The 25049-nt window shown below is 38.7% G+C and overlaps 1 protein-coding gene across 1 annotated transcript; it reads left to right on the top strand.

The window, feature by feature from the left end:
• The first annotated feature begins 1526 nt into the window (after nt 1-1526).
• LOC137294629 (serum response factor-like) lies at nt 1527-19575 on the top strand. The gene is made up of 8 exons (XM_067825687.1): nt 1527-1987; nt 4081-4344; nt 12087-12375; nt 12543-12681; nt 13580-13665; nt 14113-14298; nt 14738-14802; nt 15278-19575. Exons 1-8 carry the CDS (start codon nt 1610-1612, stop codon nt 15350-15352), a joined length of 1482 nt encoding a protein of 493 aa, XP_067681788.1. The 5' UTR covers nt 1527-1609; the 3' UTR covers nt 15353-19575.
• Nucleotides 19576-25049: the final 5474 nt, after the last annotated feature.

Genomic DNA, 25049 nt, shown 5'->3' with positions numbered 1-25049 from the left:
TAATGAGTTGAGAATGTCTTTACTTCTTGAATTATTCAATGCGCTGTTATTGCATAAAGTTGTTTCCACATCGTATCCTTGAATATAAAAGTACACCTTTGTCCTTCAAATTTGATAGTTCCAATTAACATGTAAAAATAACGAGTTCGTTATAATGAACACTTCGATATTCCCGATATGTCGATTATATCGGCCTGCGTTTACATCACAGCAACTGAGCTTGATCCATCTTTCGTCTGAACGGCCTCCATAAAATGCATCAACACTGGCTGCACTATGCGGTCGCTGGTTTGTGGATGAAGGGAGGGGGTGGGTGGCGCTTTAATCAGCACCAGTGCGACAGTGGTATGTATCTATCCTAGCAACTGTGCTCGTTAATGTTAAACTCAGCTGACATCACAATCACCCGCAGAATCATGATTTAGAACACCATGCTTCTCCCACCCCCCTCTCCTGGTCACGCTCTCCCAACCGTCTCCCCTTCCCTCGTCTTGATGTGCTGCGCATCTGCCCTTGGGCTCTTGCATTACGCCATATTTTATGAACATTACATAGAACACAAGTTTCTGGGCAGTAGAGACACTGCTATCCAATATTTGTTATTCAATACTGAGTTGTCCAACACAATATACAAGAAATAAACCTGGCTGCAAATACTTTTTATTCAGTGATAAGTATATATAGATAAAATACTGTCATTTTCAAGGTAATCTATCAATTTAAGACCAAGAATTAATATATCAATACGGCGACAGACATGCATATGTGATAACAGATGTGGCTTCTAGTAAACAAGACCAATTTTGATTAAATTAAGTTGATATTTTTTTCCAATAATTTGAATTATTTATAAAACAGTCTGGGCCAGCATGGCCGCGCTTTTTCATGAACTAAATCAATTCAGATTTCCCTGTTGCAACAGCCTCGTGTAAAATTCACAAGATGTGATTGTTTATAGCTGTGAATAAACTCGTTACGTCATACAAACATCCTCCCGTTTCCCATCTTTAAATGGCCTTATTATTATTACGTGACACTGCATATTTGTAATCGAATTACCTGAATGTCACACTGACCGATTTCTCAAGTTTGTTAACGCAGCACAACAATATGTTTCATTATTAACAAGCACCTGTCAAACAACCACTGCCATATACATCTCTCATTATGTGCACCGAATTTACCATATCAATGGTAACCTCATAATAATATCGTAGCGATGTGTAGCATAACCTTCTAGGTTTTCATTCTCAATGGAATTGATTGACCGAGTCACCGTATTTGGCCGTGGAAACCATATTTGGTCTCCCCATTTTGCCATACATGGCGCGTGCCCAAAGAAGACACGTTGAATATATTCATACGCCAACACAAATAATTCATAACTAGCATTCGTTATAGGTTTAAGTGTTGCTTCATGTTGTCGGTTATACGACATGAGCATTTGCAGACATGCAAGAACTGTAAATTGACCAATATCCGCCATTACTTGGACCTATTTTCTTCCGCGGACTAATCTGCAAAGCACTGTGGTCTTCTTCCCTTTATGGCGATGCAACAAACAAGGTAGTAAGGAAATTGACAAATTATTCCTTTGCCGACGACCACGATGCAAGTATCTTCGCACACCGACACCCCCATTACTAGTGGAGGACAGCTGATAACTTCTGTTGGAATTAATGGAAGCCACACTTCTAACCAGGTAGCGTATGCAAATGCGCCGAAACAGTTAATTTTGGAGAACGTCGATCCAGCAAGTTTAGAAGAAGAGGATTCGGATTCCGATGGGACAGATGGAGCGTTTGTGTCTCAAGTTCACCAACAAATGCAACTTACACCCGGTTTGCAAAACATGGCACCTGTCCTTACTGGACCCAAGCCCGGAAAAAAGACGAAAGGCAGGGTGAAAATTAAGATGGAATTCATTGAAAACAAATTAAGGAGATACACCACGTTCAGTAAGAGAAAAACGGGAATCATGAAAAAGGTATGTTTTTCATATTCTTTTATACGCAGGATATAGCATGACAGCTCAGTGTAGTATTATATTCATGTTGGAATATATGTATATAACGTTTTCATTCATGTGATGCTTACAAGGGGCGTTTATATCTCTATTTTGACAGCTGACAACTCGCTAACAGTAATCCCTTGTAAACACGTGTTATCGTGTTTTCACTCAAGCAGCACGAGCTGGTCATTGTTACGTCATTTTTGTTCGAAGCATAATATTTGTGAGTTTATTTAAACGCAACAGATGAGAGATATTAGTAAAGAGATAGTTTTAGACATCAAGGTGGAAATGTTACTTTTAATATTTCGCAGGCAGTATGTGAAAGGACACTAATGGCCATTATCATATTATATAGATTTGTACAACAATCAGCTGACAATCCATCAGGTCGGCTATGACCTAATACTACGCATTGTAAAATATCATTGATCAGCGTGTTTTGAAAATAGAACGCGTGAAGAATACCATAAATGGAAAAATATTTTTTCCCCATTCACTGTTATTCCATTCAGTTTATGTATTAAATTATATATGTGTACATTGTGTGTTGTTTGACGTATGATGCAGCACACTGAGGTTTAAGCTGGATATCTGTACTGAAAATTGCTATGTAAGGCCCAATATGATATTTATGCAATATATTCTGAACAGATAGTAACACCCCTAATGGGCTCAACTAATAGTAATACCCAATCTGATAAATAGAAAAACACACGTAGCAAGATTAAGGTTGTGCATTGCATACACAATTACTGTCCAGTGGTGGAGAAATTCCAGATTAATTGTTCTTTTCGTGCTTTCATTGTTTTGCATTTGTATTGTATTAATTGTTTAAAGAAAGCATCATAAGACATTTTTAGTTTATTCATTAGACAATTTTTTTACCTATCTGTTACTGAGTCATGAAGATCAGCATGTTGATTGTTGGAGTTTAGCTTGAGTATATATATGGTAACTGCTAAGTAACTAAATTAATGTTTGTTTTACATTGAAGATGTTACCCAGGGAAAGTCTATACGTCTGAAAGAAAACAAACCCCAACATACATGGCATAATTCTACAAGCTCTCAGTTTCTTTTGAATGTTTGATAATGATATTAGACATTAATAATTGTCATTGCTTTTCACTGAAGTAAATCTGTTTCTAGTTACCATCAACTTTTATCACTTACACACATTTTACTACTATAGTAGAACAAGATTACATTGCTAAAGCGAATCAAAACTGGTCAATGTCTAGAATTAATAATGTATGAGCTCACTGAATATAGGTACATATATTTGTAGTGTATGTGTGTGCGTGCGTGCATTTAGTTAAACCAAGTTAATGTATGTTTTGGGGGTTTTGTTTGGCCAAAGTATATTGGACACTGAATGGATACTTGAACAACTATGTGGTATAATACATCTTGCATTTAGCAAATGGTCAACATGAGCACACTTTAGTTGTTGATTTGTGTTGAAATAGTAAAACATGGGACACTCGACAGCATTTATGGCAAGGTGTTGGGTAATGTGGTGATGTACTTCCAGTGTATTAATTATGCCCTAGTGTGTACTGACTACTATTGAGGATAGTAGTGTGAATATGTCTCTAAGCATCATTTTAAAGTTTTTAGTGTTATTTTAAAGTTTTTAGTGTTATTTTAAAGTTTTTAGTGTTATTTTATTGGTTATCTTGAGCTTAGCTCACTAGAGCAAACAAAATCACCAGACTTGAATGGGTGGTTGGGGTCGCTGATGTGCCAAAGGTGTACTGCACGTGTACTTCAGATATGTACCCAAGTTAAGATTCTCTATACAGGAACATACTCTAGCCAGAACCAGAATACCGACACATACCTTAAGATGAGTTCTTTCTGCCTTTTTTCTGTTAAGATTGTGGAATATGGCCCCATTTACTATTTAGGGTACCAGTTACCTTTGTGTATTTTCACTTTGATTAGAGTACATTTCTCTATAGGGAAACATACCTGGGGTACATATCTGTGATAGAGAATTGATGCCTTCGGCAATGTTGAGCTTATGATTCACACAAAAAAGACTTACATCCTGATGCCTTGCAGGCCTATGAGTTGTCAACTCTGACGGGGACCCAGGTGATGCTTCTGGTGGCCAGTGAAACTGGTCATGTCTACACCTTCGCGACCAGGAAACTTCAACCCATGATTACAAGTGAGAGCGGCAAGGCACTCATACAAACGTGCCTCAACTCACCTGACCCTCCTCCCTTCAGCCCCGGACAACAACAGGCTGTGGAGCAGAGGATGAACCCCTCAGGCTTTGAAGAGACAGAACTGACATGCACAGTTGGGGAGGAAGACTCAAAGGTAATCATCACAATGTTGACTGCACCAGAGAACAATGTGAAACATATGATGATATAAAGCACACATTGTTGTGTTCACTAGTAAATGCTATGATACATATCCTATGATTTGAAGTGAGATGAACACATGATACACAACATACACAGCATATCCTGGTATCAGCCCTAGTGCATGCAGTGAAACGTATCCTGATAAATATATGAAGATTAGTTACAAGGCATGGCCTGGTTTATTACACAAGACAAAGGTATATACACAACAAACGTCGTGTTGTATGGAACATGTCACATCACCTGCAATAAATATTTGAATTGAAACATCTGTGATAAACAGAATGTGATAGAGAAGACATCCTACTATGAAGAATTTCTGAAAAGAAAGAAGTGTCATTTTCAGAATGTGTGATTGTTGATCACAATATACATTATAAATTAACATGTGTGAAGCAAATGACAATGAGATATAGTAGCTTGCAGTACGTGTTAATCACTTTGAATGCTGTGGCACAAGTAAGATGTTTGCACTGTAGGGTACTCAGATGTGGTACTGGGGATGAAACCCAATACCAGTGTATCTGGTCCACTGCTGCCACAGCCCCCCTCAACCCCCCTCAAACAGCTGGCCATTACCAGGGGGATCAGGACAGTCATTAACCCCAGTCTGTGTACACAACACCACTACACACTCTTTAGCCTCAGCAATGTCCCTCAGTACAACAGGACCTGCTGAAATATTCTTCTCTCCTGTTAATCTTTTTTATAGAGGAAGATCCAAGAAGTTGGGAGGGGGAGAAATTGATCATTTACGTCAGCCATGTTTGTAGTCCTAAACAAGGAATTCTGGAATTTCTTTACCCCAGAATTTGATGATTATGAAAGATTTTTACTGTGCAGTCATATGTTGACAATCTGTACTTTGGTTCCAAGTTTTCCTGAATTTATGATAATATTATCTGAATATGGTCATAAAAATGTTGAATAAGAATATCTGACTGACTGTTTTTTCTATTGCTCCATATTTCTGGGCATAATAGTGAAGGTTTCTTTTAAATTTTGAGTGAAAGATTTATAAGAATCTTGTTTGAAGTTTTGGTTCAGAGTTCCTTACACTGAAATAGGAATTAGAAAATGGTCCACTAAGATTATACAGTAATATAAATATGAAACAAAATCTACTTTAATGTTTAACTGAAAGTTTTAAAGAACCATAAAGTTTTGAGAGACTCATGTCCATGAGACTGCACATGAAAACCTACTTTCTCTAAACAAAATGGTAATGGCATGTAGTTGGATGGATGGTTGACCACATTTGGCAGAATTCCTCTCTAAGAGAGTTTTAAAGACTAACGCAGTGTTCTTCGTAGGTTTTGTAAGAGTGCATGCAGAAATGAGTGAGTGAGTTAAGTTTTACGCTGCTTTTAGCAATATTCCAGCAATATCACGGTGGGGGACACCAGAAAATGGCATGCAGAAATGAAATTGTAAATATGTGGTCCAAATCATATGCACATGAAATGTTTATTACAAACCAGAATCATTCAAATTTCTTTGCTGTTTTAAGGTATTTTTTACAGTTAAGCACATCAGAATCTGTGCGCCATAAACATGCACGCAAAAGAATGTTACATGTTTTTATTATTGTTTTGCATGGAAACGCAGGTTTCTGTGTTAACGCGAACACTGTAACATCCTGCCTCACACTGAAGGGTATGCTTAGGCAAGTTACTGTTTGAAATATGCTTTTCTTCCACAAGAGTTAGTGGGTACCCAGCAAGTTTAGGTCTCTTAGCTAGCAGAGGTAATATACCTCCCAGTGAGCTGAGAATGGAACTTACCTACACATTAATCCATTGATGGAGTAATAATGTAGCACTTTGAGCCTACTATAGGACTTGGCACTAAATAAAGTGTGCCCTTTATTGTCATCATGTTATATATCATTATCACAGGTTGTTTGAAACAACATGTGGTAATTTTGTTTCACTAAAAACAGATGTTACACTGTATACAGTTATATGCAGTTATTCCCCTATCTGTATCATATATCAATTTTACACTATGTACAGATGTATACAGTTATTCCCGAACATGCATCATGTATCAACCCACATTCTTAGGCAAATTCAGTGCTTGATATTTGTAAGTTGCACTGTTTCCCTATTCATATCAGGTTGTCTACAACAAGATTCGGACACTGAATAAGAACACTTGTATCTATTTGAACAATATGTATATTTGCATCTTCTGAACGTTATTATTTTATCTCTTGACAATTCCCCCCCCCCCCTTTAAAATAGTAATGTGTACAAACACTTAAACAGAGTCCGTGAATTAAACAAAAATGGAGCATAAGAAAGTAGTTCCCCAAGTACCGGAATCCGGAAGATGTAGGTAAAGCAGACAGCATGGTAGCTGGCAGGTAATGCTCTGCATAGCACAGTGTGATCCTGCTAGTCATCAGTGGCAGGCAGCTGTCAATGGACCCATGGCTTCAAGTCTCTCTGATTCTATCTAGCTTTACTCATTCCTGCTGGTGTAGAGTTGCCTTATTCAGGGGGATGAGTAACCTGGCAACCAACATCAAAGCTCCCCCTCCCCACTGCACCTCTCCCCTCCCCCTGTTACATATGGCCTGCATTGCCTTATATGGAGTGAGCCTGCTACCTACATTGCTTGGAAAGAAAGCAGACACAGGTTTTTCTGGGCCATAATTGGCAGCTCACCATGTAGGTAGCTGCTCATCTTTGCTTATCTGTGTGATGAAGCATGCTGGGAGATTTGTTGGAAAGGTTAAGGGTCACATTGAGGCTATAGTCTGTTTCAACTGCACTGGTAGTGGGTAGATTTACAGTAATGGGAATACCATCAGAGAGCTGTAAAAATGTTTGCACGTCTATGCTTTTGTGTTGTTTCCTGTCATTTACACAGCACAATGCAGAAATGTTTGCTTTTGTTGCCGTATATTCAGCAAGCGATTCACTTTGTGTGTCAGTGACAGTATGTTAAGAGATATATATATAATGTTAAAACCCTGTCAGAGATGGTATATTACAGGACATATAGTGTTAAAACCCAGTCATAAATAGTATATTCCAGGATGTATTATGTTAAAACCATGTCATTAATGGTATAGTGCAGGATACATAATGTTAAAACCCTGTTTGTGATGGTATATTATAGGATATATAGTGCTAAAACCCTGTCAATAATAGTATATTAAAGGACATACCCTGTCAATAATAGTATATTAAAGGACATATAATGTTAAAACCCTGTCAGTGATGATATATTACAGGATATATAGTGTAAGATCCCCGTCAGTGATGGTGTGTTAAGGGATATATGGTGTTTAAACCAAGTCAGTGATGGTATATTACAGAATATATAGTGTTAAGACCCCCATCAGTGACAGTATATTAAGGGATATATAGTGTAAGAAACTCTCAATGACAGCATATGCTGACTTTTTTACATTACAATCCCCCATGTTCTGTCTCCGATAATTTTGAGATAATGTAATGTTGATAGTTATTAGATAGGAACAATGTCAGATTTTCTTAAAGAAGAGACATGGCTCCCACCCACAAAGTGATCTTAGCACTAAGATGAGTGTAACTGCCACACTTGATACAAGCATACGGTACCTAAGGTCTCTTCGTGTAACATGTCTGTGACCCGGACTGGAAATAGCCGTAGGAGTGGAGTCCCTGTTAACACCTTGTACATGTTTAAGAATGTGGAAGTTTCTCAAGTACAGACTGTAGGAGTGCTGATGCTAGTCTGTCTCTCAGTCCCTGAACCACATTATTTTCCCTACTTACAAGCCCTCTCTGCCATGCTAAAGCCTTAAATTAAGCAAGTCCAGATTTCCTTTGAATCTCTTGTCTCCCAGGGGCTCGTTTTCAGTTTATATGTATCAGTTTGTTACTTTCCAAATTATGTATATTCACACACTAAGCATTAGTCTATGCTGATGCTTGAGAAGGGGACTACAGGGCAGAAATGGCTGTTAGTCTTTATTTGGCTCATTGCCCTTTCCAGGAACCTGTGATGGTTTGATTGGCATGTGGCCAGCAACATACAGGGAAGATGCATCCCTTGCCATTACCCCATCTTGTCATTAGAGCTGACACATCTGTGCATTGAGACAGTCCATTCACGGAACAGGGAAATCATAGACATGGTTTTCTATTGTCAAGACTGTTTAAGCAAGATCTTCCAATAATGTTTGTAATCAGTAGTTATAAATGGAATGACCTTTAACCTGAACTCTGAGGGTTAAGAAATGTCAATCCATTCTTCATACCCCTGTTTTATTGGAACATTCCAGTGTAAGTCCTACAGAAGGTACATTCTCAGTGTGTAGTTTTGAGTGACTCATTTCAGCAGGAAATTCCACTTGGAAGAAATCTATTTGTAGTGGAATTTCAATAAAAGCTATGCATAATTAAGCAGATTGCTTATCTGTTTCCCAGGTTACTTTGAAAAACTATTTTTCCAAAAGTTTCTTTCAGTTATGGTATTTGCTGTAGTGAACCTTATGATACTCAACTCATTTGGCAATAAGAATTTTTTTGACACTGTAATGTTCTTTCAGAGAAAGAATTCTGTGAATGGACTAGTGGCATAATTCTTAAGCAAATCAGTATGAGAAATATAGACTTTTTCTGAATACAGCACTTACAATATAATATTTTAGAAATGATAATAATTTAACATTCACGTTGTATTGATAAATCTACAGGTACTGCCAGGTGCTTAGTTACACTTTGAACTATCAATGGATGCAGTTTCTGAGTTTCCAGTACCAATTAACTCATTGTAGAAACGAAAAACTATTGATGCATCGATAATATCTGTGATCATCAATAGTTTAGTTATTGACTTCCGTTGATATTTGAGCAATACTGGATGTTTGGATGTAGACTGGCAGCTTCAGTGAGTTTAACTGTTTTTTTTATCTTGATTTCAAGTTTCTTGTTAAAAGACACTGAAACTACTTCAAGTTGTATTTATGTCGTATAAACTATACATTTTGGAAATGACTTGAAAAGAGAAAATTTAAGGAGAGAAAAGTATTGCAGTTGTTGGTCACAATTCAAATAGACTATCGCTACAGGTTGATATACCAACAGCACCCCAGAGGATACCTGAGCACTGAATGCTATGAGGAACTCCAGAACATGAGTATGTTATAGTTATATCAATATTGTCTTGGTAAAACAATTAATGAAATTTCTAGTGGTGTAACAATATATCAGTGCAGTATTGTATCGTAATACGAGACTAGGATGCTATACACAGATTTTCGTCTCCTGTATCATAATACATACTATTCATTACATAACAAGTCATATTGATTTGAAAACATGCAATTATGAATTGAACATGTTCAAGAACCAGTGATATTGATTCTGTGATATTGATTCTGTAGTATTTTCTGGTAGGTTATAAATAGGAGAATAGGTACAGCGCTCATAAACTTTTATTTTTCTCCATATGTTAACAATTACTCTCTGATAATAAGTAATTTTGATAGAAACAATGATTCCTTATAAATTGAATCTAGAGATTCAAAACCTGAACCTGAGGAAATCGAGACTTTCTTCATACAGGCTTGATCATTACAGAAAGGACTGAGTTGAAGAGAAAATAATGCACTTCAGGGACTTTGAGACTTGCATTATTTAGCCTGCGACTTTGTATCGCTGAACTTGACATATCAGTAATCGGAAATAAAATTCTGAACTTATGAGGCCTATGTTATTGTAAAATCCTATTAACATGACATTTAATCAACTCATCTGTGAAAAAAGCATTATTTTAACTGTGATAGTGTTTCAGCGAAAGCCATTAGACAAACAGAGCCGATTAACATTTACCAAAGGAGAGAACTCATTGTATCGCGATAAACAATAAAATTCATTCTCCAGGAGATAAATATAGCTTATGACATCACTTCTGCTTTATTTTTGGCAACAGGGATATGCAGGTGACATGGTTCAGGTGAAGTGGGAAGGGTCAAATATGAAATGTAAATATTATAGCAGGTATTTCATGGATGGGGGTCAGGCAGATTCCAGAGTTTAATGTTAATAATTCTGCTGGATAAAACTTATGGGGATTCGATCCATCATGCCGGTTTTAAAAAAGTAAACAAACCACTAATGTTAGGCTGTTGACTTTCATATTAAATCACCTCTAAGAAGTGTCTAGCGCGTAAAACCGGATATAGCAATTTGCCTCGATACCACGAATGCTGCGATAAAATGAGGTTTGAGCATACTTTCTTTTGAAAGTTAATAATGCAACTTTGTGATTCATGGTCTCCTCTCATTTTGTGTCATCTCCTGCCCTGAAAATATGGAAGACTGTGTCTGTCTCCCAGAACCAAGAAAATGTTAAGAAAAGGGGCCCAACTCCAGTCTAGAATGATTGTACAAGTGGAGATTGTCTCAGCTCAACCTTTGACACGTGCCATTGTCCCAGGTTCCTTTTTAACTGTTCACTTGTGCTGTATGTTTTGTAGAATGTATGTCTTTTGAAATGAGACAACTATTTCTGGGACAACGTGTAGATCTGTTTAAATCTCAGGATTTTATCACAACTCACAATCATATGGGTCTGCCCAGTTATCAGTTTTAAGTGTGTTTGCGGATAAAGTGAAGGTGCTGTGAAGTAACTGTGGAGAATCACATATATTTCAAGTCTGGAATCAATCGTTGAGTGAGTGATTGAGTTTAGCTGTACACCACACTTAGCAATATTCCAGCTATATGACAGCAGTCTGTAAATAATCTGGACTAGACGATGCAGTGACCAACAACATGAGCATCAATCTGCGCAGTTGGGAACCGATGACGTGTCAACCAAGCCAGCGAGCTTGACCACCCAATCCCGTTAGTCGCCTCTTACGACAAGCATAGCACATTTTCACGCTTAAAGCCCAACTCACTGTGAACCATGTTTGTCCCCCAGGCTGATATCCAGGTGATGTAGGAAGGTCTGGCTAAGTGTTAGTCTGTGTAAAACCATCTTACTGTGAACCATGTTTGTCCCCCAGACTGGTATCCAGGTGATGTAGGAAGGTCTGGCTAAGTGTTAGTCTGTGTAAAGCCATCTTACTGTGAACCATGTTTGTCCCCCAGACTGCTATCCAGGTGTTGTAGGAAGGACTGGCTAAGTGTTAGTCTGTGTTAACTCTTCTTACTGTGAACCGTGTTTGTCCCCCAGGCTGGTATCCAGGTGTTGTAGGAAGGACTGGCTAAGTGTTAGTCTGTGTAAACCCATCTTACTGTGAACCGTGTTTGTCCCCCAGACTGGTATCCAGGTGTTGTAGGAAGGACTGGCTAAGTGTTAGTCTGTGTAAACCCTTCTTACTGTGAACCGTGTTTGTCCCCCAGACTGGTATCCAGGTGTTGTAGGAAGGACTGGCTAAGTGTTAGTCTTTGTAAACCCTTCTTACTGTGAACCATGTTTGTCCCCCAGACTGGTATCCAGGTGTTGTAGGAAGGACTGGCGAAGTGTTAGTCTGTGTAAAACCATCTTACTGTGAACCGTGCTTGTCCCCCAGGCTGGTATCCAGGTGTTGTAGGAAGGTCTGGCTAAGTGTTAGTCTGTGTAAACCCATCTTACTGTGAACCGTGTTTGTCCCCCAGACTGGTATCCAGGTGTTGTAGGAAGGACTGGCGAAGTGTTAGTCTGTGTAAATCCATCTTACTGTGAACCATGTTTGTCCCCCAGGCTGGTATCCAAATGATCCAAGAAGGTCTTGCTAAGCAGCCCATGTACCAGGTGTCCTCAAGTGTAGTCCAGGCCGACCAATCCACCTTCCAGACCAGCCAGCCAGCCGCTGTTTCCTCCCAGTCAGTACAACTAGCCACAACACAGCCCACAGTCACAAGTTATGTCCAGCAGGCCAACACTGGACACACGGTCACGGTGTCACAAGCACCACCCTCATCCAAAGCAGCCACTGCAACAGCAGCAACCAACATCTCAATGCAGATTCCTGCTGGACTTATCCTCCCTGGTGAGTTGCTAGAGTTGCCTCCCTTAGCTTCCAGGATTTCCTTAGTATTCACACTAAATTAATGCACTTTGTTTATATTTTCTCACATCTTCACAATCCTTGTATGTTTTGTTTGGTTTCCTGTGTAAATGTGGTCTGAAGGTGTATCACTCTGTCAACTGTTACAGGTACCCCCATCACTATTCCTATACAGCAGGGTCACCAGACAGTGGTAACAACACAACAACAACAGCAGCAACAGCAGCAACAGCATCACCAGACAGTGTATAGGATACCATCGAGTCAGCTCGTCTCAGTTGCAAGTAGGTGAAGGCTTCATATACGCTGCTGGTCTTCTTGTTTCATGGTTAGACTAGGTCCCAACAAAGTGACCATATTAATCAGGTGGTCTGGTCTGTGAGTTTGTTCGCAGCATTTTGTCATACCCTGATTGCTTGGGTCAATGCTCATTATATATTTGAAGATCCATGTTAGGACTGATCTTCAGCAACCCATGGGAGTCATAAGAGATGACTTAAGGTCAGGCGTGGTCAGGCACACTAATTTAGTTGAAATGTGTCATTGGTTCCCACTTGTTGTTTGATCACTGGATCATCTTGTCCAGACTCGATTAAGAGGCTGTTGCCATATAGCTGGAATATTGCTGTGTGCAGCGTTATACTTAACTCACTAGCTCAATGCTTATGTTATCAGTTACTGGATTGTCTGGTTTCTGTGCTGTTGTATAAAGCTGTTGCCATATAGCTGGAGTGTTGCCAAATTTGGTGTTAAACAACTGAGGCATATTGATAGTATCAAAATGAACACTAATAAATTTATGATAAATTTTCTTTTTCTCAGTATTTTAGGTTGGCTCAGGAAGGAAAACTGATGGTACAACTTAAATATGTTATGAACCAATAGAACTGCCAAACAGTAGACAATAGTGATTTAAATAAAAATATACTGCATATATGAGGAAGGACCATCTTTGCCAATTGATTGTGCCCAAAGAAATATTCCTCCAGATTTGCTTCCTGAATTACTGCTATTGATTTGCTGATGAAACATTCAAGACTTGTTGAACTCAGCAGGATTGCACACACATGTGTATATCAGCAGTCGATAACTGGTACGGATAAGATGTTGTGGATATGGAGATAACACAGTGTAATAAGACTGTGTTATGGCATGTAAACAACAAGTTCTTGGTTGTTGCAGGTAGTCAATTAAATACAAGTAGCAGTGACACATCCCAATCACCTGTTTCATCAGTGTCAACCACTCCCTCCAACATCACCATGGTATCTGGTAAGTCTTATAGTTCTAAATCTGAAACCGACACATCCTGCACCGACATTATTCTGTTAATCTTCACACCTTTCATCAGCATGAATATGATATTTTATTTGTAGATTGATTTATGATGGATCTTGTAAAGAGTAGACATTTTGTTCCACACATAGATCACATATATAGGGGCGGAGGGTTAATTTTGTGGTAGCCTTTTGGGTACAATGTATGAAGACCTTTTCTGTTGTCTCCAAACACAATTTCGCTGCTTCTAGTGAAAAGTCACTTTTTAGCTGAAATATTGCCGAGGTCACATTAAATTGTAACTTGTCACTTACGTAAATATCTGTTATGCGTATGACTTGTGAATACACCAGACAGTACGTCTGATATTTCCTGTATGCTTGATAAAGATGACATATACGGATGACTTTAATCAGTTCCCTGCCTGTATCTACTTTGTAGCAGACGGGCTACTTCCAGGCTCAGCATCAATGAGTGGCAATGCAATGACCCCCGGCATTGTGATGTACCAGACACCCCAGGGTGTGGTGTATGCCACGCCCACTGCCACATTACAGGACAGGGGGACCATCTTCAACTTCCAGCAGCCTGCCACAGCCATATCCATGCAACAACAGGATCAGCCAGGTAGTAGCATAGAACTCATCACATAGGTAGAGTTCATGCCTCAGTTAGTTGGTTGCCAACTTTTAAAGGCTAAATAGATTTAGAAGTAAATGTCTCATTAACTCATTATTCAGAGGTGGATAGTGTTGTTTTGGGGGTTGTTTTCTATTCAGTGTGGATCAAATTTCAGAAAAGGGGAATTCCTAAAATATCTTGAAAGACAAATCTGAGGTTCAGTGTCAATATGTTCAATGTCAGAGTGTAAATGTTCCAATTAGTCCATATATTGCTCTTTGGAACAAGCAGCAGTGACAGTGAATCATTGAATGTGTGGGAAGCATTGACATATCCTCTCTGATCGAAAGATAAACATTATTCGACTCTCTAGAATATAAAATTTAGATCTTAGGCAAGTAATAAGGAGACTTATGTTGTGACGACATTGAATTTGTGTTTCCAGTTGGAAGTGGAACTCAGCAGATCATTACAATTCCAGTCCCAGTGTCACTTGCAAATTCAGGACAGGTATGTAACTCATGTGTGCTAATCAAATTGAGTTTTATAGTTTTATAATCAGGCATATGTGAATGTGTTTCATTATATAAAAATCGAATGCCTGTTTGTCTAATAATGCCATCTGGAAATATCTACATACATATTCAGGAATGTACCCTTTACACAAGATTTCTTTATCCCATGCTAATTTCTGGTTTGAATTAAATTATGTCATGGCAACCCTTGCTGATCATAAGATGGACCAAATACATTGGCAGGCAGGGTAATAGTTATGCATTGAAGTATTGATGTAACACTCTTTTAACACTGATAGTGCCTGTCGCTGTGAAACATAATTAACCATAAATCATAGACTCATGATTGTCAGTTGTAGCGCTACGATCACTTTGTGAAATGGGCCCAGGGCATTTTGATCCAGATGTAATCATTTGCGGACATTTCACATAGAACTGAAGTCCTGCATTCCTGTACATTGATGTTCCAGGTGTTCCATCTTACAACAGCTCCCCAAGAAACAGTGGAGGTGGCACCCCCTCCTGTGAAGAAAACACGAAAATGAAGGGGAGAGAATATGACATGTCACACATTTGACAGCATCCTCTGCGGCCTCAGTGTTTTGTGTTTAGTGCCTCCGTGAGGGAGATGAGTCCCGGCTGTCTATCACATGTCATCACTCTTTGTGCTGCAGGAATGAGCACAGACCATGATGTGCAATGGTTTCTGATATGGTGCCTGATTTGAAGTGGCCTCTTACCCGGTGATAGCCACCTCTTGCATCTGTAACCTTCATAACATCCCCTGGACCAGGATTGTTGTTATGGGATCCATGAGGGACTTTCATTTTCATTTACCTGAAAGGTTTAGACCCAGAGGAAAGAAATCATGAAAAATAGATTTCATTTGCAAAAGTGTGTTGCATTTGAATCTGTTTGTGGAGTATGTTTAATGAAACAGCTGAAAATTTGGTCAGTCTAGGATGTATCTGTGGTCAGTCCTTTTGAGACAGCTAACTTCGAAGGCAGTCCTGAGTTGGTTGGAGTTGCGTTAAATGATGCCATCACAGCATTCAGTGCATGAGCCTACATGAGTTGTCTCCCTTAATGCTAGACATGCATGAAGATGTCCCAGACTGAAAGTTGATATAATTGTACCCTTTTCCGGGATAGTGCTTTCATTGCTTGCCAAAATACATATTGTTATTTGTCAAGTTTGTACTAACTATGAAATTGTTATGTGATTTGCTTGATTAAATTTAAAAATCATGAATTTAGTGCAGCGTGCCATTTTAAATTGTTAAAGTGCATATTAAGGAAGTAAAATCAATGTTTATTTCACAGACTGTGAAATAAATTTAAGTTAACCGTTATGATTATAATGAAGGAAACTTTTTCCTTAGTCATACTTTCACTGGCTGTTTAGTGCCTTTGTACATTACTTCTCACACTATAGGTATGGTTTAGTGATGAAGGATACAGCCACTCAATGTATCAACAAATGTTTAGTGGTACTCATTATTGTGGGGAGAATCATGGTTTTCATACTAAATCAATTTTAACAACGTAGAACCTCAAAAAGAAACAAAGGCATGCTGCTAGTTAATTTGCATCCTTTGCCTGTTAGTCTGTATTTATGAGTGACTCATGCCATCTTTAGCCCGAAACTTCAATGAATTCGTCAAGGATTGTATTTAGTGCTTCGTGCATAGATGCTTAGTTATTCACACGTATCTATTAGACCTTAAATAGGAAATATTTCCAAAATATTTTGTTAAGTGGTAAAAGTTGTTAAGGATTGTTATGTTCTAGATTTGTAACCACCATGGTAGAGATGAACAATGTTTTGTTGATGTGCTATGGACTTCTTGGAATATTGTTAGTGATATGTATCGTGAGCTCTATCACTGGCACTTGATACCCACATTTGAAAATATTTTGTTGTTTTTCATGATTACATTTGAACTTGGAAGACCTGTACTTTGTTTGATGACCAGCGCCAATGATATCAATGTTGTACGGTGTCGTCTTGAAGACAGTACAGTGATGTAATATATAAGTGCCTCTACTGACTTGTTCTGATAGTGAAAGTATTTGTCAGCTTGTCACTATTTTAGCTCTATGCACAGTTCCTGAATTTGTCTGTGGGTTTGCTTGTGTAGCATATATTTTAACTTGAAAATGACACCAAATTCTGTGACGGGCGTTCGATGTAATCCCTTTCCTTAAGCAGGATTGTGGTGGAGTCGTGTATATGGAGTGCCTGCTCTTTGTGTGTTCTTGAATGGCTGGCCCTCAAGGAAACTCTCCCAGCTTTGTCACATACTTGACTAGCAGCAGTAGTTGTGTCTCACAGACCTACAGTCTGTTCCAAGGTGTTTTCCTACAATACATTTCCGATCCAAGTCTGCATTACACCCTACATGCTTCTGCAGAGGTTATGAATCATGATATAAAGCCAAATGCACCATATTCACATCCCATTATGTTATATCTGCAGTAGTATATTTACTTATCTAGTGAGAACTTACAAATATTTGTGCATAGCAGTGGCCATAGCCATTGTATTATTCCAGGGTTATATGTATACATAGAGTTGTATTACCAATGAATTAGTGCAAATATTTGAAAGCAAACTTGTGAGAAACAAATTGTGCTGGATTTGAACTTCATTTATGTGATGTAAGCGTTGAAGTGAATTGTGCTGCAGAGTTGATATGAATTGTGCTGTGGTATGTTCCAAAACCAGAATCTGTAAGGAAAACACCAGGGAAGAGATTGCAGCTGCCACTTCACTGATTATCAAGATTCACAGGTTCACTTGTCAGGTCACACTTTCCCTTAAGTAATAGTTGTAGTATATAATGGAAATCTGTACCTCCCCACTGGATGCTATTTGGCCTGAAGTCAACGGCAAATGTTCTGAATTTGGAATAGAAAAATGTCCAGTGCAAATTAGTATATGTAATTAGTACACATGTTTTGCTTATGAAAGGTAACCTTTACTTCACAATTTGACGGGACCTTTGAAAAGACAGAAAATTCTAGTGGTTGCGTGGAATTACCTCAGTGTACAGTGTTTGAAAAAATGAGGATTTTTCCCAAGGAACACAAAAGTCCATGAATGTATGATATGTAAAAGATTGATGCAGTTGGGCCTCTTTGCACAAAATGATCTCATCTGTTGTAAGCCTGTTTTGAAATATGGCAGTGTGGCATTTACGATTACCTTAGCTCTAAGATAACTTCCCAACTTGTCAGTTTGTCTTAAAGTACATCAAGTCAAATAAGTGGTCAGTTGTGTCTAACAATGATAATCTTCAAGTGAAACTGTGACTGATTGGCAGGTAAACCTTTCACCATAAACATCCCATGCGAGACATTTTATTACTGCTTCATTCAAATGTCTCTTTCATATTTCTGTGTAAAAGAATCGCACTGGACTTTTCTGACAGTCATCTTGAGAACCGGTTAGTTGATTGGTCAAAGTATTATATTTCTTGTTGCATACGTATTGAAGGGCATTGGTAAATTGTTTCTTGCACACATGATGTTTGTTTCTTTTTAGCTGTTTGTTTTGTTTCTTTTTGACTTCTTGAAGAACACATTTTGATGTCTTGTATATTGATGACATGATGTTTTTGAAGATTGAAACTGTGTGTCACCAAGGTGGGTGATGATTTTTTTTTTATCTTATAAGTCATATATGGCCAACAGGTACTCTGAGAAACAAAGAAGTCTTTGGAAAAATTGTTTCTAAAATACTAACTCTTTGAAGGTTTGAATACTCAACATTTTGAGAAAGGGATCAACTGTAGCCTTCATATTCCGGAATTCACTTTCTCACTTTCTGGTAATTTTGGCAAACATGTAATATTTGAAATAATATTTAATGATTCAGATAACCCATAACGACAAATGTTTTTGAAATTCCATCCTGCTCACATAGTCTAGATTTCATTGGCATGACTTTTGCCTACAGGCTGGTCATTTCTATTCTTGAAATCATCCACATGCAGAGAAGAAGAATATAAGTTTTTCACAAATTGTGATGGTTTATCCAAGTGTTCAACAAGCAACTATGTCATTTAGCAAACAAAGTAGTAGTTGGTATGTATGATGTAGAATGATCGATGAGTACTTTAAGGGACAAGAGAGAGGGATTCATATAGTCAGCATCACTTGCAGGGTAGGGAGTGGGTTGTCAGTCGTATACTGCATTTCAAAAGTGATACTCTTTGGCAGTAGGTGAAGTTTGTCTTAAATTTTCATGTTTTATAAAAAAATTTTCTTTTCAAGCCAGTATCCATGCATTTAGAGTCCCAACCTAAGTCCTGTGGTGATGACAGTTGCATTTGCATATTATAGAATTGATGCTTACATTAATTTATTTGGATACTAATTTAGTAATATTGTTCAATGCTTTTGTATTTATATTGTATATTTTCCATTGCCAAAATTAATAAGCGTAAGCAACAGGAAGTGCTGTTGTTCATTTAGATGTCCAGTGTTTTACCTTGATCCAAAGTCCCCTCTCTTTGTGTATGGAAAATCACCCTCACCAATGACAGGCCAGACATTGTGATGTTAAGTATTTTGTTGAAAATCAGATTAAATATTGGAAGTATTTATTTATGAAATGTTTGCTATTTATTCTACCAGTGTCTGTCTGTTACTATGTGCTTCACCACCATGTTGTCATGGAAACAGATGCTCTATTTTGTATCTATGGTGGACTGGACCTTCATATTTTTGTACTATTTGCAATGCAATAAAATGTTAAAAACCACTTGCTTCTCCTGTTAAATGTCAACATGTCTGAATCTTTGTTTGACATGGTATCCACATTTACATTGTCCACATCTGGTCTGAAATACAAGGCTTATGATTCTAAAGCTTCTTCTTATTTATGGCAGCTGTACTAAGAACTCATTAGTGTACAATTAATGTAAAAGTGTGTGAAATGCTGACAAATATTTATACCATTTCTTTGAAACTTGCCTCACCCCAGCCCAAATGGGATCTGGCAGAGAACAAGTTAATGGTGTCTTGGTCACCAGTGCACAAACTAACTGGAATGCTTTCGACAGGCTTAAAAGATATAATCCAGAGTCCCTCACTGGTACGAGCACATGCATGTGTATGGCGTACATATACGGGCACTCTCTGTGTTAAATAGTCTTGAACACAGTTTTTAGTCTGTCTTCCTACGGAAGCGCTGAAGGGACCTCGTGAAATAAAATTTATCTTGAGCGCACGTGTTAATATGTTGAGATCACAAGTTAGTATCTTGAGCAGACAAGTTAATATCTCGAGCGCTCAAGCATCTTGAGCTCAAAAGTTAGTTATCGTGAGCGCTCAAATTCTTGTTTAGCGCCAGATGCCATTACTGGAACGTGCATTTGCTTGAGAGCTGATTGAAATGGACAAACTCATATCCTTTCTTGAAGACCGTGGGATACCAAAAGAAGACACCGAACGAATGAAGAGAATTAATAAGGTTTGTAAAACTTGTTCCTAACATTTTAAACAATGCAAACGATTCAAAGTCGGAGTTGACTACGTGATTGTGATGACGCTTCGTAAAAGTATGCGAAAGCATTATTGAGAATGTTACTGTTCATCGTGTTCGTGCTCCTCAATACTATTCTTTGTCACTGATTTTGCAACGTTTTGCTTCATTGCATAATCAGGCTCAGATATGTGTAATGTCATAATAATGATTAAAACATTAGCTGGGATATTGCTGAGTGCGACGTAATACAAAACTCACTCATTTACAATTCCAGCGTTTTGCAAGTAGGAGTTATTTCCCGTTGAATATTGAGTAAATATGCAAAAGGTAAACGTGACCATGGTGATGAATTCAATTCCCCGTAGATGTCCAGTAATATTCATGCAGCTTTAGCTTATAGTGTCTATATTTCACATTTGCTCAAGTAGTTCCGAGTATATTCAGTACTGTTTTATTAGTTTTGCAATGTTACAACCTCCTCCTCCTGCTGCTGATTCCCAGTGAAATTTAACTGAATTGTGATCTCCCCTTTTCCCCAAAATACGATCGCATTATCAATTGCCGACCATCGTACTTCCCCATTGTTGCGGCATAACACTCATAACACATGTTGATAACAATAGTGGTTTTATGGTGTTGATAGGTGTGTGTTTTTGTGTGTGTTTTCAGATTGACTGTGATGTGCTTCTTCTGCCTGACGACCAGGAATTATCTGAATATTTGCCTCTTTATGGAGACAGACTTGTTGCGAGGAACTACTTGGAGAACGATCCTCCGAGAAAAAACAAAAAGGAAAGAACACCTTAGGAACCTTAGGGCCAAAATGCACAGACCTTCACCGCCAAACAAAGATGGACCGTCGACATTAACAAAGTGGTCCGGAAATAAGAATGCAAGCAAAAGTAGCCGACGTATGGAACTGGAATGGTTAAACTTTGACGCAACAACACAACAATACACACAGGTATGGGCCAAAACAGGAGGTGGAATCAGGCATCTGAACGTTGACAAAACTATTACCATAATTCTTTCCGAAGGAAAACAGCTGTTTTTCCCAGAGAACATATCATATAGAGGTCATATTGACGACTTTTTCTTTGAAATGAGAGATTTCAAACAGGAACTGATTGATCCCAACACCACAGTGGCTATTATGTAGAAACAAACGAAAATGAGAATGCTTAGATGCTACATGAGCACTAAGATCAAGCAATCGCCTGATAAAATGTCTGATGATGGAGAGTTACCGGATGCCTCCGGCATTGTTATGTCAACGCCAAACACATTTACTCCTACTGAAACGCTTCAAGGTGAGAAAAAGGTGTCAGATGTATCCGCGATAACTATTTCCCAACCCGTGACATATACAGCACCAGACCAAGATGACGGAGAGCTTCCAGATCTGCCAAACATTGCAACCTCACAACAGCATACAGAACAATACCAGAATATTGCTGCTACTAAGGTGATCGTCAATACTGAGGCTAGTACCGGTGTGAGTATCATGACCACAGAGCAAACTGGCAATAAAATTCTGGATCTTACAGCAGATGCAACTGTTCTTTCTAACAGTGTTACTGATCCCGAGACGCAAGTTCAACCAGTTTCAGGAGAATCAGATACTAACCTGGATGCCACTCTGCCATATGTTACTCTTACGATACACATAGGACATTGTCTACAAGAAATTTTAAGGATCCAACACTTGTCTCGACAGAAATTGCCTGCACGGTGGTACTTCCTAATGGAACAGAGGAATATGGTCATGGCGATGGAGTGTTCAGGGATTGTCTCACACAGTTCTGGAATGAATTTTACAAGTCTTCCTGCGAAGGAAATGAAAAGAAGATCCCGACTATTCGCCATCACTTCCAACAGGAAGAGTGGATGTCCGTTGGACGTATCATCTACAAAGGATGGATCCAAGCTAGCTACTTTCCAGTTGTGCTAGCACCCATTGTTGTTGAATTAGCAATGTTTGGCAATTATGCATCTGATCTTATCAACTCCTTTCATGACACACAGATGGTAAAACAACTCTGCAGCAGGCCATGGACAATTTTCCGGATGACTTGGAGGATCTTGTTGACATTCTTGATGGATCTTGTTGACATTCTCGATGATCACAAATGCAGAGTGTATCCCACAAAAGAAAATCATAAAAACTCGTACATGAGGTAGCCCACAAGGAGTTGGTCCCGAGACCTGCTTCCATTATGGAGAGTTGGTCACAGGTATTAAGAGACCTTGCAAAGGTTTTGAGCCCCCAAGACATGCAGAAGTTGTATGACGATTTGGAGCCCACAAATCGTATTTGGAGCCCACAAATCGGAAGGTGTGTAAACTCTTGAAAGCACCTGAGGTCATGTCGGAATCTGAAAGGGTATCCATAAACTATTTGCGACGGTTTGTACGTGAAACTAGTGCAACTACACTGAAACATTTTCTGAGGTTCACCACGGGTTCAGATCTGATGTTGCAAGCAAAGTAATCGAGATGGTCTTCTCTGGCCTTCACAGATCTCCTATGACACACACCTGCGGCCAAGTTTTGAAACTTCTATCAGAATATAAGAGAGATTTGCAACTTTCCGGTCAGAATTCAACAGTCTGCTGTCAAGTGGGGTGTGGATTATGGACATTGTATAGACAGCTCATGTTTCCCCAGTACATTATACCTATGCCAGCTACGTTGAAAAGAGTTCTAGAAAATGCTGAAATGTTTTCTGTTTACTAAGTATTATATCATTTGAAAATTGGTGGTTTTGGGGGTGTTTTTTGTCTGTTTTTTGTTGTTTGCATGTTCATCTGCTACTTCTCGGTTTCAACAGTTTCATAGTTGACTTACTTAAACCATTTTCCTTTTTTTCAAGTGCTGTGTTCACCTTTCAAGGATTGTTTATTGGTTCTTTTGTTGACGTGAAAGGAGCATTATTTCGTTAAATATAATTTTCTTTCTTGGCAAAAGCGAACCAACAATTAGCATTACTGGTGACATGAAGAGTTTATGGCTCGATTTAATCATTAATAGTTGCAGCAGATTGCTTATATTTAAACAGTTAACAAGTAAGGGTTGCGTGTATTGCATACTACATGTAAATGTCCAGAACTGACACAAATCGCTATTGCTCAAAATTAAACAGATGTCCAATTCACTTTTGGTTTCTTATTCATTGAACATGTTCTTGAAGTGCCTACATTATTACAGTTAATGCTGTGACTCAAATGTCTAGAGTCCTGAAGTGACACAAACTGCAGGAGTTCCATCACATCACAGTTCTCTAATGATGTGTTCCCTCAGCTCCATGTACAGATTGGAAGCAGTGAATGCGTCATTGGGGAGCTCCAGGTCGTTGTCCTCCACATACAAAGCACATCGTCGTCACAAGGTGGTACATAATCCATAAATGTGCATTCAGTGGCACAGACATCAAGTCGACATCAGTAATCCCTTGTAAATCCTCATAAACTTCTGGAAGAGAAAACATCACTGAAGGTCGACCGCCAGCAGAATTTATTGTTGGTCGTATGCGATGGACATTCCAAACCTTCTGTGTGTCCACTAGATCTTCCTGTATAATATACCCTAAGACAAATTACAGCCACGTTGAAACATATTTGTATGTCTGGAGATGAGTCCATGAAGGTGAAAATATCATATATGTGATGAAACTATCATCTAAGTACACTTAACAAAGCACTAAGTAGGTAGATCGTACTATCATATACGCAGAAAATATATTTATCTCCGTGGAAAATATACTGAAAGGCAATATATCTTTATCGCTTTGGAATTGAGACTTCTCTGTATAGTTTTCGCCACATCTGTGTAGACGACAGTTTCATTCACACAAATGATAAACACAATTATACATGCAATGGCAGATTCACTTGACAATTTACAGAACAAGGTAAAAAAAGTATGTGGGTTCTGGTCTAGAACCATATGTACTGGGGTCTTTGATATGGCTTTAAACGTAAAATCGTAAGTAAACAATTACTTGAAACATATCCGCGTAGCTACAAGGATTCCTGATGTATTACCTTAATAAGATGCGGGAAGCAAACTTGTAGTAGACTCTTGTCCAACAAATCTCCTGAAAAGTAACCATCTGATTTCATGTCATGAAATAATGACATCCAAAACTGAATGGTTTGACGTCTAAGCATCCCCCACCAGCACTCTGTTCTCTGGTTTTGTTGACTAGTTGCTCTTAGCTTACACGGAAACTGCTGGGGATGAGTTTAGCTTAAGAACTCTTGCATATTCACTACTTTGATATTTGTGTATACACATGGGCCTTCCTTGTAATTTGTGACATGCTCTGATATAATATCCGGCTATGATACGTGGGTCACTGTTGGTCCTCCCAGCTTCTAGCCATATCAGTTTGCGCGACAATCCGTCGATACATCCACTGATACACATTTCATAAGGGGACAGTTTGTCATAGGAGTCCATATGCCACAGGAAGTTAGGCCCCTTTGAAGAATAAACACATCGATGAAGACGGCGTCTTGGGCGAAATTCAACACCCTCTGGGTCCAACACTCTAAGCAACAACCGCACAGTGTCCTGTTTCACGGTTAAACCGCACTGGACGCATTTCTGATGCATCCAACGACAACCATGCCTTGTCCAGATCGTCGAAGTTGGTCCGCAATAAAGTCTATAACACCAGCAATTCTGGTGTAATTAGTTCTGCGAAAGAAGGACATACACCGCAGAATACGCTTCAAGTGGCACAC

The sequence above is a fragment of the Haliotis asinina genome, chromosome 8 (assembly GCF_037392515.1).
Source record: "Haliotis asinina isolate JCU_RB_2024 chromosome 8, JCU_Hal_asi_v2, whole genome shotgun sequence".
NCBI classification, from domain to species: domain Eukaryota; kingdom Metazoa; phylum Mollusca; class Gastropoda; order Lepetellida; family Haliotidae; genus Haliotis; species Haliotis asinina.
Note: the sequence above shows the minus strand (reverse complement) of the source record. Positions and strands in the feature narration are given on the sequence as shown.